Below are 13,804 nucleotides of genomic sequence, written 5' to 3'. Positions count from 1 at the left end.
ATTATACATTTTATAGAGTCTCAAGATTCATTGCAACATAAATATATGTTCTATTATGGATGTACTAACAGAAGATTAAGGGGTCTGGGATGAAAGTCACCCTGACTCAGAGTGGACTTATGGTGAAGTAGATGGTAACACATGTGGTTTGATTTGGGAAGGGCTGAGAAGTCTCCTTTTTCCACAAATAACTCCCCTCTGGATTGTTCCAGTTCTCGAAATTCCACCGTTTAGACTCTTTGAATTAAGAAATTATCTATGTTCCAGAGTTTCCTGTGTAAAGGTAAATACTCTTAAGAGAGCTAAGTCCTTATCAACCTGAATGGCATCACTGGATGATGAAAGATCATGTTCACTGGACAGGAACAAGTAAGAGAATGGCTACCTTTTGAAAGGGTGGCAAGGGTTCTAAGCAATGAATACTACCTGAGGGATGCAGACCTGAGTGGGTCACTGAGCTAAAAGATGCATAAGAATCCTGGGTGTTTGGAAAATAAAATGCCAGAAAGCCAGGAAGGGCACTGAAAGGAGAGATCCAAAAATACCATTTCAGATTAACCTAACCTACTTTCCAACCTTGCCTAGGTAGGGTTTCTGTCTGGGCAAGATGTACTCTCTATTTTTAAATTCAGACCTCTCCCTCCAGTGCTGTCAAATTCATTTTGTTATTTTCAGCTCAGCTTCCAGGCTATCAAGATCATTTTGTCATGATTTTGTTAACCCAGCATAGTAGCCATTCTCTCTAGGAACAGGGAATAGATCATCCACAGATTTATTGCATACCTTCCATGTTTTTATCAAAGTCACTGATTCTTAATCTTAGATTCAGGTTGTCTGTAATTTATCTAAAACTGTACATGACACTTTGTGTGTGTACGAATGTCTCTATGGAGAGGAGTCCAGAGTTGTTAGCAGATTTTCAAGGTGATCCATGACCTCAAAAAATGTTTAAAACCACTGATCCAACTATTCAGTATTTTTTAACACAACAGGTCTAATAAGGATGGAGTTCTATAAGACCACCAAGAGTGCCTTCTATCTTGTTTGGCATCAATCCATCATAAATTTTGGGGTGTTGTGATTGGCTATTATATATCAGTTTCTTGTGATTTGTCTTTGTCATAAAAGTGGAAGGGAAAAGTGAACATTCTGGTAGTTGAGATTTTTATACTGCTGGTGTTTAGTTTTTAATCTCTAAATATTAGATCATTCTTAAGGCTATCATTTTGCTTCCTATAACCATTAGACACCATGTATCATAATAGGTTTAGTCTGAATGTAATTATAGATATTTCAAGAACCCATGTGATTAGCTAAAATTAACACACACATCAAAGGAAATACATGAGTTAAAGCTTGCCATCTCTCTCAATGGCACTGAACAAGTGTAATGTGAATTTCAATGTCAATCTACCCTAAAACCTAGAGTCTCAATTAGTGTACAAATAGAATATATATAGAAAGGGCTCCATAGTTTAAGAAAATCCTCTACATGAATATCTGGATATGATAAGTAGATATTCATTACTTATTTAAAAAAGATCCACCTTAGAAGGAAGTCAGACACAAAAACATTCATACTCTATGATCCCATTTATATGAAGGTCAACAAAAGGCAAAGCTATTCTCTAAATGGTGGAAAACAAATCACTGGTTATCTTGGTGCAGGGTGTGAGTGGGGTTGCACAAAAGGGCACAGAAAATGTTTTGGGGTGATGGAAATGCTTTAGATTGTTGTGGTGGTTTTATAGGTGTATACATTTGTCAAAACTCATCAAACCGTACACTTGAAATAGGTGCAGTTTATTGTACATAAAGTAAATGTTAGAAAAATGCTTATAGAAGATTTACCTTAAGATCATTGAAATAAGATTTTATTGATATTATTTAATGAACCTTAAAATAATATCTAAAATCTGATACATTACACAGATGAGAAGGTCTACATATAAATTTCTTCAAGATGGGATATAGGTGAAATATAATCAATGGAAGAGCTTTTTAACAGATGAAGAAGAGGTGATATCAATGCATTTTAGTTACTATTTAACATACAAGAATGATATCTCCATTAATGTGAAGTGCCCCAACAGTAAAACAGATTAAATAATTAGTTCAGATTATCTGAAATTGAACTTAAGTGTTCATTTAGAATAGTTTCCTAAACTGGCCTTTCCAAAGTAGACAGAATGAGACACAGTGATAATACAATAGCTCATTCGAAATTAAATTGTACATCGCCTATGATAGTAACATTTTGTGTTCACTAAAGGAATTATTTGCCTGTACATTACTTTGTATTTGGAATTGTTTGCCTATACAATACTTTGCACTTAAAATTGGGTTATTTAAGAAATTGCTATGTTCAGATTTTCCTTGGGAAATCCAATATGATAAATGAAGCATTAATATTAAGAGTTAGTTTTAAATGCTATGTGCAAATCCATACGGACACTTTACATAGTCTTTTCTGGAATTTCTAAAGATGTTTTTTAATCAATCTGTGAGATGGTGATGGTGAATTCTTTTCTTAGTGGTCAATGCAAAAATAGGAAGCCTTGAACTAATCTTGGAAATAATATTGAATCCAATTAAAGCCACCTTGTCATTTGTGCATGTATAATGTAACAAAGAATAGCTAAAAATACAGAAATAAGATTTTCTGAAACACTACACTTGTTGTTGCAAAAACACTTTGAATTGAATTAGAAATCACTTGCCTTGTCATTAGTTATGCTTATGTGTTAGTAAAATTGTAAGTAACTTTTACCAGTAAGGCAGGAACCTTTGCATTTATTTAGTAGTTATCTTGACCTGTTTATTTTGGATTGATGGTAGGAGCACCTTGTTAGAAGAGGGTTGGTCAGAATGGAGGGAGGTAGTGGGTAATTAGTTAGGTCAACTAATTTCTAAATGCTAGTAATGGGTTCCTTAGTGATAAACACTGTACTTAGGCTGCCAGCCTATGCCTTATTCACTGGTTTTTCCTCATCACACAAGGGCTCAATTACAACCCCAGGTTCTGGCTCTGGATCTGTCTCTGGATCTGGCTCTGGCTCTGGCTCCAGCTCAGGCTCTGTCTCCAGCTCGTTCTCAAGCTCAGGCACCAGGTCAGGCTCAGGTCCTGAGGCAGGCTCCAGGGAAGGCTCAGGCGTGGGGATAGGCCCATGATCTGGCCCGAGGGTGATGTTGGGTTCAGCCACATGGAAGGAAGGTTGCGTCGCTTCTAGTTGAATAACATCTTCAGGTGGCATTGTCTCAAACTCTATACCTCTGTTTATTTTTGTCATTGGTCTGCAAGAAGAAGACCCAGAGAAGACCAAGTTAGGGTTTGACATTTCACGTGGAGCCACAGGCTCTGTAGCTTCAGTGACAATAGGTCCCAGTCTTTTCAGGACCTCTGTGATTTCTGTTATTCTGACTCACTGTTAGACCATGTGTCCCCATTTTGGGTGCAGAAATTTTATGTCTCAACAATATCATGAGAGTTCAAGAGAGAAAAAGCAGTCCTTAGAAGGTGGGAAAACATATCAAGGCGAAAGGATCCATATCTCTAGTAAGGTCTTCAAGAGCCAAATTCATGGCTTGGGTGTATCTCTAGCTCCTACTTCATCTAGCACAATACTTGGCACATGGTTGATGCCCAATAAATAGTTATAGAACATAGAAATGGCGGGATGAACAAATGAACGAGTGTGATATACGTTCAAGAAGAAATAGCAGAGTGCTCAAGAGCATGGGCTGTGGGCATGGTCACATTCTGACTTCTGTGGGCCCTAGGCACTTTTGCTTTTCATGGACCCCTTGTTCCAAAGAATACTGAAAATTATATTTTATGACTGTTGGTAGAAAGACGAGTATACTTATATGATATATTAAACCATTTTCTTAGGCCTAAAGGGTTATTGTGGTTAAATAAGTTGATGTAAAGTGCTTACAACAGTCTGGTAGACAGCACTCAGTAAACAGTACTCATTATGATTCTTTTATAAAAGTAGTGAGAATGTCTGGGCAGTGTGGCTCAGGTGTTGAGCATCGACCTACGCACTAGGAGGTCCCAGGTTTGATTCCCTGGTCAGGGCACATGCCTGGATTGCAGGCTTGATCCCCAGTAGGAGGCATGCAGGAGGCAGCTGATCAATGTTTCCCTCATCACTGATGTTTCTATCTCTCTCTCCCTCTCCCTTCCTCTCTCTGAAATCAATAAAACATATTTAAAAAGTCAACCTTTAGCCCTGGCCAGTTTTGCTCAGTGGTTAGAGTGTCGGCCTGCGGTCCAGAGAGACCCGGGTTCAGTTCCCGCTAATGGCATGTACCTCGGTTTCAGTTTGTCAGCGGCCCTGGTTGGGTCGTGCGGGTGGCAGCCACTCAATGTGTCCCTTTCACATCGATGTTTCTCTCTCTCTCTCTTTCTCTCTCTCCCTCCCACTCTATCTGAACAAAAACTGGAAAAAATGTACTCGGGTGAGGATAAAAAAGAAAAAAAAAGTCAACCTTTAAAAAAAAAAAGTAGTGAGAATGAACAGAAAGCTACCCCTGATATCTTATGCTAAAAGGAGTGATTAGGAAGAGCTGACTGAAAGAGATATGCCAGAGACATGTCTATATTCATATAAAGACAACAAATTAAGGTCTTACTCGAGTTCTGTGGTGGTTTTCGAATTTCTCTTCCTTTCCTTCCCCTTTGCTTTTGACTTGCTCTTTGCGAAGCACACCGCAGAGGTGATAATGGCAGCACCCACTAGGGTACCCAACAAGGACCCAACAATGATTCCAACTTCTGGATCTGGAGGATACAAGCAGCTGGTTAGTAAGGTGAAATATATTGTCTCTGCCTCATAGATGTACTTTTGTGACCAGTGGGGAATATTTGGGGCATTCATAGAGTGGGAAATAGACTTACATAATCTGGGAGCATGGAAACCCCTAGAACTCTGGCAGTTGGATTCAGGGGGAAGAAAGATGGCTGAGTCAACTTTGTAGTTTACCCATTCACATTTACACACATAAAGAAAAAAATATGCCAACTTGGGAGAGGTGGGGTCACTTTCAAAGTGGGGTTTAGAGAAGTGAGTCTTCACTAAGTCTTTGCTTGGGCAGTGAAGGACACACCATGGAGCTGCACTCTGGTGACCAGAGAAATGATCTCTGTTATAGGCAGGGACATTCTACCAGGTTTTCCCAGAGAAGAGATCAAGTAGGTCCCTATAAACATTCTTCACAGTTTCCATGCTCACTATTGAGCCTTATACAGTCTGGCCACTGGAAAGGGATATGCCCATTCCATAAACTGGTTTATTAGATCAGTCTATAAAGAAATTTAACATGTGAAATAATTCAGCTGAGCATGAGGCCAAAAGGTCATGTCTGTGTTCCAGGCGGGCTCATCTCCATCCACCTCTTATTCTTCAGATAAGAATAGACAACTTAGCCCTGGCCAGTTTGGCTCAGCGGTTAGAGTGTTGGCTTGTGGACTAGAGAGTCCCAGGTTCAGTTCCCACTAAGGGCACGTACCTTGGTTGCAGTTTGTCCCCGGCCCTGGATGGGGTTGTGTGGGTGGTGGCCAGTCGATGTGTCTCTCTCACATCAGTGTTTCTCTCTCTCTCTCTTCCCCCCTCTCTCCCTCTTGCTCTATCTGAAGATAGAGGCAAAAGTGTCCTTGGGTGAGGATAAAAAAAATAGACAACTTATATTTTGAGACTAAAGGCTAGTTGAATTGCTGGATTATTCTTTAAATGTTTTATGATTAAAGGAACACATGTGCATAATCTAGAAAGTCAAACAGTTGTTCTAGGCTTCTAACAAAAGAACAAAACAAAAACCACCAGTCCTTAATCTCTGAGTCCCATTACTAGACACAAACTACTTTTAACTCTTTTTTAATCTTCTGAAAGTTGCCCCCATGTTTCTATTATGCTCGTTCTAATATGTCCTGCCTTTTCCAATTCTGGTCCTTTTCTATTGACTTCCTACTCTGGAAGTTGAAGTTTTAACTCTCTTACACCATTTCTCTCACATCATGCCACATTTTCCTTGTATAGTTATAGCACAAGTTGTAGTTAAATCAAGTTTGGAGTATTATGATTATGTAAATCTTGTCCACAGCTGCAGAACATATTATTATTATGATCCTCTCTTGTACAACATTAAAAATTTTTCTGAGGTTAATAATGGCCTCATTCATGGATTTTAAAAAATGTATTATCATTAATCCCCAAAATTTCCAGTAAAACTATTGAACTCCTTTTAATAGATTCAAACACATTGGATAATCTATAGGTTTCTTATGTTGTTGTTTTATTTTCCTCAGAGACATCCTTTCTGGAGTCCTCCATTTTCATCCCCCAGCATGGCCTGGCTGTTTTATTGCTCTATTGTCATATTTCAACCTCCTTTCACCTTTATTCCTATTTTATAGATAAAGAAACAGACTTTGAAAGTTCCTTCAAGATCCAGCTCAAATAGTACTTAATTGGTAAAGCCAGTCCTGTTTCTATAAGCATAATTAATTATTTCTCATTTAATGTCCTATAGACACCTGCAGACCTCTATTATAGCATTTAACACATGTTAGCATTAGTTTATCTCTCTAGCTAAACTGTGAGTTCCTTGATTGTACAACATATACCTTATTAATCTCTGTTTCTCCATTACCTAGGGCAGTCCCTGGCATATAGTAAATATTCAGTGAATATTTGAGGAAAGCAGGGAGAAAGGCAGGAAGGAAGGCAAGAAGGTAGGAAGGTAGGAAGGCAGGAAGGCAAGAAGGAAAAGGCAAATGCCAACATCACTGGAAAGAGGATTTAAAAGGAAGTGTGGCTCAAGTACAAATCCTAGGAGTCTCTACATCTGCAGTATGACTATACCTCTGGAAAGGCAAAACGGGATTCGGGAAGATCCAGAGAAAAACAGCAGAAATGGATCAAGAGACTGGGGAGAAACAGGTAGAATGGGACCACAGAACGGACAGACCAAAAAGTTAAAGTTTCTTCACTTTGACTAAAAATAGTTGAAAGTGATATAAAAATGAAGATGTAGCCTGGAGCTGGAAAATTTTTGGATCAGGACAAAAAGAAAAGGAAGAAAGCTCAGCTTCATAGGAGAGTAATGGAGATGGTCACCTGTGTATTGTATATATTGAAACCGCAGATTCAAAGTAAGTTAGAAAAAAAATGAATAGATCACATGATCCTAAGTATTAAGTAATCTTTGAGAGATGTAGCAAAAAATCTCTTATGGGACCTTGCCCCTGACTGGTCCAATTTGATAACTCTAGGCCCTCAAGTCTGCTTAGTGACCAAGCACCTTTGAACTGGAAGGCTGAAATTTAGAGGCATCCTGGCACTGCTAGTTACTAACTGGATAATCTTGGGCATGCCACTTACTTCCCTGAACTTCAGTTTCCTTTCAGTAAAATGAGGCTAACAATATATTCTGCCTCCTTGATAGGGTAGTTGGAGGATTGAGTGAGGAAATGTTCACAGTACCTGGCTGAGTGTCTGGCACATAATTTGTACTCAACAAATATTAGCTACTGCGACTGTAGATGTGAGTGTTCTTATTACTACTATTATTAGAGGCAGATCTTAACAAATTAGTTAAGAACTGGAAAGTTTGTGGGCTCCTTGTTTGACATAGATTGCTACAGTTTCACCTAGATTTACCAACAGCATAACAAAGAAAATTTAGCCTGGTACTATCAATGAGGCTGTTGTTTTATTTGTTAAATAGTAATTCCTACTTTCTAGAGATTTTGTGACAGTTAAACAAATGTATTTTTATAAACACTTTGGGGTGGTGTGCGGTACACATTAAGTATTATGTTAGCAGTAGATATTAGGATGGCAATTCATCATATTAACCTAGAAAGCACCAAAATCTCCAGAGAAGCAGAAAGGACTAACCAGGAATAATTTATATACTTGATTGGAAGGCCCAGGATACTTGACTTAAGGAGAAACTGTTCAAGTTGTATGGTCAACTCACGTGAAACAGTTAGATCGAGTTCACAGGAGCTATTGCCAAGGATGTTGATTGCAATGCACTGGTAATAACCTTGTTCAAAATTGGTCAGATTTCCAATAACCAAGGTCCCGTTGGCTGGATCTGTCAAAACCAGGAAATAGACTTTGGAAATCTTTTATGTGGGTAGAGATCATGTCAATTAGCAGATCATTCAATCCTGACCCACTTCCTCACATTAGCCTCTCTTTCTTGAGGTTTGCAGGATCCAACTAGACCCCTTGAGACTATTCCAAAGGTAGCCCCACTAAGACCACACCATTCTCTCCATACCCACCACCTCTGAGCCAAAACTAGGCTTGACTTCTAGAAGTTGGGGATAAGACCAGACTACAATCATTTTGTTAGGAGATACATATTATTTTTACACCTCCCTTCCCCCAAAATAGAAGACTGATCTCTAAAGATGAACAGCAGGCCACAGACACATACTGTCAGCCACCACACACATGATACCTTGCCAAGGGCTGCTAAGGACTATACTTACTGACGTTGTTTTCCACTGGTATGATGTCTCTTCCTTCAAGTTTATACCAGTAGTACACAGGGGAAGGTGTTCCAAGCATCGAGTGGCAAGAAAGAGATATAGGTCGACCAGTTTCTGCTATTCCTTGAATGCTGCAAAAGGGCTTAGAAGGTTTGACTGTAAAGCAATGACAACCAGTAAAAATGCTGTTGGAAGAATGGATGTCTGTATCAATTGCAGTTACTTCTTCACATTCATTTTGTGGAAAGTCTGCCTTTTTTTTTTTTTTTACTCTTTATAACTTATTTTGACAGTTTTCTATTTGTACCACCAGGTGGGAGTAGAGCACTTCAGATGCAAGGGGCTTTTACTCACCAGACCATTAAGATTCTAATAGCATCTCTTCCATCTGCCTCCTCCCCAGATCCATAAACAAGAGTTTCCACATTGTGTCTTAAAACATGGCTTTATTAAAGCAACCAAATGTAAGCAAATACTAAATAACTAGGAACATAGTTTATACTCTTGAAGCAGTTTTAAAGGAAAATATAACCCTTAAATATTTTGAGATAACCTGTTTTTTTTTTTTTTAATTGTTATATTAGTGCCATATTTTTCTTTTTCCTTTACCTTTATGAGTCATTTTTGCAATTTATTCTTCAGGGGATGGCACAAAATGGTTACAGGGTTTGAATTTGCCTGCGTATTCATTGGTAGGGGAAGCCCATTTGTTGTGTGTGTCTGTGGTGGGGGGGATGCTACAGCACTGACATCTTTATTCATTTTTCATTCCCAGCACTGGACTAGGCACCAGAAATTCATAACTAATTCTGACACAGTTCTGAAGTGGAGTGGGTGTAGTGGTGAAACAGGAGTGCTTTGTAGTTCATGTATTTTATACTGACAGCAGAGGACCATGGAAGGACTTTAAGTGGAAGAGAGATGATGGTCATTTTAACATTTTACCTTAATCACTCTGACTCTTGGGTGCCTGAACTTAGGGAGAGGAGGAGACAAATTCAAGAGGTACTAACAAGTCAACAGGACTTGATGACCAAGTGGATATGGGGCATGAGGAAGAATTTGGGGTCAGTGATGATTCCCAGGTTTCTGATTTGAACAGCCGGGTATATGAGCTTGCCATTATCCCCTGAGATAAAGAATACAGGAAGAGGAGCAGGTTTTTGGAGAAAGAGTGAGGAGGAGGAAGGGGTGAGGATAAGGTCAGTTTGGGACATACTGAATTTTAACTGCTTATAAAACACCTTAGTGGAGAAGTCCCGTGGGAAACTGAGAATCAGAACCTCTCCACTCATCTTAGAGCTCACAGGTTTTTCTGACATTAGTCTGACAGAAAGATAAGGATCTGAATATCGATACTTTCCAACTCACCTTCAAGATCTTATTTTGGACTTAAAGCCCTCCAAAGACATAAGTTCTCTAACTTAGGCTAGTCAGACCTTAAATGCTCCAGACTTCCCAGCTCTCTGATCTGACTTGAAAAGTAGCAGTTAAGAACAGAGCTCTGGATCCACACAGAATACTGGCTCTACAACTTTACCATAAATGTGTTTAGGCAAGTAACCTAATGTAGCCAAACCTCAGTTGACTCATCTGTAAAATGTGAACAAGAGATTATCTGATCTCTGGCTAATCCAAATATATTGTATTTATATAAATAAAATCATATTTATAGAGACTTGCACATGAAATTGCTGTTGGCCATGGATGGGTAGGACTAATTCCTACTGCCACATTTTATAGCTTGATACTGAAGATAATCTTCCAATCTTAGATTCTAACCCATTGTTCACATGAGCAAGTAAACAGATGGATATAGCTATAGCTCTTTGAAACACTTCACCATCTCTATCTTTTAAACAAGTGTCTTTTAATTAAAAGGAGTATTTTTCTATTTACCTCTTTATTCTCTCTTCCTTTCCACTGATTTTCTCAGATGGGGACAACTCATTGGATATGCCTATCCTAAACAAGACTATTTCACCAGAAGTCCATTGCAACTATCACTAAATCTATATACTGCATTTTTAAAAGTATGACGAATTTATAACCTTACAGAATAGAGCAATTTGAGCAGAAAGTTAAATGGGGTATCTTAACACAGAGTCAGACACTAGGATTGCACTAAATGATGGACAAAAATCTCAATTACCTGCATTCATTTCTTGAGCCCAGAATCAAAGCCAGATAGGCATTTATTTATTTATTTTTTGCCGAACATGTTTTTCTCCTTTTATTTATCTATTCATTTTTAATTTTTAAATTATTTTTAGTTATTTTGGTTACAAATGTTTCTCCTTTTCTCCCATTGACAGCCTCCTCCCGATCCCCCCTACCCATCCCCAGCATTGTTGTCTATGTCCATGATTATGCATCCATGCATAGAAGTTCTGTGGTTTATCTCTTCACTGCCCTCCAACCCCCTCTTCTGAGGTTTGCCAGTCTGTACCCTACCTCTATGTCACTGGGTCTATTTTGTTCATCAGCTTTTTTTTTTTTCATTATATTCCACAAATAAATGAGATTATGTGATATTTGTCTTTCTCTGATTGGCTCCTTTCCCTTAGGATAGTACTCTCCAGGTCCCTCCATGTCGTCAGAAAGAGTATATGTACCCCTACGTTCATAGCAGCACTATTTACAATTGCTAAAATCTGGAAACAGCCCAAGTGTCCATCAGTAGATGAGTGGATAAAAAAGCTGTGGTACATATACACAGTGGAATACTATGTAGCTGTAAGAACGAAAGATCGTTTTATTTATTTTTTATTAATAAAAGACTTAGTGGATCATTTTGCACATCATCCCAAACCTATATATTTTCTAAAACTACTGCATCATGATTGAATTGACACTCTGTCCAGTTAAAGTTCACAGTAGAACTTAGATGTTTACTGCCAAAGCCATTGATCTACCATTTCATTTTATTGCTTTCAACAGATTTAGGCTGGGAGGAAGAGACTCACCTCAGAAAATAAAATAAAATGCTTTAGTGTATTCTCAAACCTTTTCTAAATTTATCGTTTTCTTTTTATATGTCAAATTACATAAGAAAGATGATGCTCATTCCCAATGCATACAAAATAATTATTCAAATTTCTGCTGGGTATTTTTCAGCAATTCATTTTCCAAAGCCGTCATATTTTATGGAAGTCCCCCAAATGAATGGTCATCCAAACCACCTGGGCCTTTGCTCATTGCTGTTTCCTTCACCTAAGTTATGTCCTGCTACCTCAGCCCCTTTTCTACCTTACACACTCTTGCACATCCTTCAACATTCAGAACAAAAGTCACTTTCTCTAGGAAGCCTACAAGTCTCTCAGACAGCTTTTAGCCCTTTCTCCTCTGTCTTTCAGCTCTCCTCTCCTACCTCCACTGTAAGTTTTTAAGTTATATATCTGCCTCCCTCACTAGACTTTGAACTTTTGGAGGGCTCAGACCCTATCTTTCATATCTTTCCATCACCATTACCTAGCACAGTAACTGAACATGTACTCAGGGTTTGTCGAACGAATGTATACATGAATGAATAAATGCATAGGATCAATCAATGTCCACCACTGGGTAATAAAATGTCTCTAAAAGATGCATTGCTAGGAAGAGCAATCTTTAAGGAAATATCAACACTTCTTCTCACCCTTGGCCTGCCCCCACCATGCCCCACCCCTCAGTCAGGGTAAACAGAATAGGCACTCATATACAATGGAATTTAAGAACTGGAAACAACTTCTGCAATTTTTAGAGAAAATAATCAGTTTTAAAATTTCAAAAAGCACTAATTTGTAGAATGCTTTTGTTCTTTTTTTATTTTAATCTTTTTTTCCTCTATTGATTCGAGAGAGAGAGGAAGGGAGAGGGAGAGAGAGACAGAAACATCTATGAGAGAGTACACTGATTGGCTGCCTCCTGCATGAGCCCCCTCCCCCTGCACAACCTGGGCACGTGCCCTGACCAGGAATCAAATCAGCAACCTCCTGGTCCATGGGCCGATGCTCAGCCACTGAGCCACACCGGCAAGGCAGAATGCTTTTTTTCTTAAGCCATTTTATAAAAATAGAATTTTCGAGAGTTCACGAACAAAGAAATCCACAGACCTTTCTGCCTCTTACCTTGCCTGGATCCTGGATGCTTAAGGAGAAGTCATGACACAGTCATTGTAGGAACTCATGGGAAAGAACAACTTGTAGAGAAAAATGACCCTCAGTTTCTTATAAAAATTGATTAGGGAGACTCTGAACTTTAAACTTAAAAATATCTATCTAACTATCTCAGAATTATTCCCAAGCTCAAAAATAAATAGGTTTTGCTTCTTTTAGGTTGTTTCTGGTCAAAAGGACAACCCAAAGCCAGCGAGCAACAGAAAACCATTAGAGGACTAATCTCTCAAATTATTTGAACATGGACAGTATATAATTTAATCCTCATAATAAACTTGTAAAGACAGGGCAGGAGTTATAACTCCATCTCAAAATGGTCAGAACAAGGTGGACTGACTTGCCTGAGGCCACAGAGTAGCCAAGTAAGAGCTAGAACCTAGGTCTTCTGACTCAGAGCCTGACATGCTATCATCTATAACAGACCATTTAGTTCCCATATAAATGACTAACCTTCCAAACTGGAACATCAACTTTCTCAGGAAAGGGCTTGTGTATACTTCTTGTCTTCCCTTATACCCCACGTGCCTAGCACAGGGCTCAGCAAAATAAAAACATGATTGCTCTTTAAAATCAGCTCTTGATTACCAGATGTATAGATGCTATAGCACATCTCACAATAAATACATAGTGCATTTTTGGCATCACCTGAGTGGCAAGCTCAGACAACTCTGGATATTTCTTCTAGGTGTCATCTTGTTACCAATTGCTGTTTTTCCAAGCTACTCAATGATCAAGTCACTGGTTGGATCTAGTTCCTCCTTTCCTGTGATAGATGTGCACAGCTTGAGAAGAACAGCAAGTAGATCATATCCATTTGGGGTTACTTACAAGTGGGAGAGCCCTTAGTTCAACTGGTTAGTTGGTGAGGGTTTACAGCCCTTTCATCCCTCCCTTCAGTACTTCTGAAGGCCTGTACATAGGACATGCTAAGCTGAAACACATAAACAAAACCCCCACTGTCTTCTCAAACAGAGGTTGAAAGTAGCCCTAGACATCTCCACAATTGTGAACTTCCCAAGAGCAATAACCATGCCTCCAATAGTGTAAATCTTACGGCTCCTGGCACAAAGCAGTTACTCAATAAATACAGAATAAATGAACCCCTCCAAATTCATTTGAAGAAGATATAACTTTCCCA

At 38.8% G+C, this 13,804-nt stretch overlaps 1 protein-coding gene across 2 annotated transcripts in view; it reads right to left on the bottom strand.

The window, feature by feature from the left end:
• Positions 1-2,963: 2,963 nt before the first annotated feature.
• Positions 2,964-13,804, bottom strand: part of VSIG1 (V-set and immunoglobulin domain containing 1) — a 36,126-nt gene continuing 25,285 nt past the window's right edge. For both annotated transcript variants that reach the window (XM_036271658.1, XM_036271659.1), the window contains 4 exons: positions 8,510-8,665; positions 7,987-8,106; positions 4,639-4,786; positions 2,964-3,294 (listed from right to left, as the gene is read on the bottom strand). In XM_036271658.1, the coding sequence (XP_036127551.1) occupies positions 2,964-3,294; positions 4,639-4,786; positions 7,987-8,106; positions 8,510-8,665 (755 nt within the window). The remainder of the gene's footprint in view (positions 3,295-4,638; positions 4,787-7,986; positions 8,107-8,509; positions 8,666-13,804) is intronic.

Source organism: Molossus molossus, unplaced genomic scaffold (assembly GCF_014108415.1).
Source record: "Molossus molossus isolate mMolMol1 unplaced genomic scaffold, mMolMol1.p scaffold_m16_p_2, whole genome shotgun sequence".
Classification (NCBI taxonomy): Eukaryota; Metazoa; Chordata; class Mammalia; order Chiroptera; family Molossidae; genus Molossus; species Molossus molossus.
The sequence above is the reverse complement of the archived record's forward strand: the minus strand, read 5'-3'. Positions and strand labels throughout refer to the sequence as shown.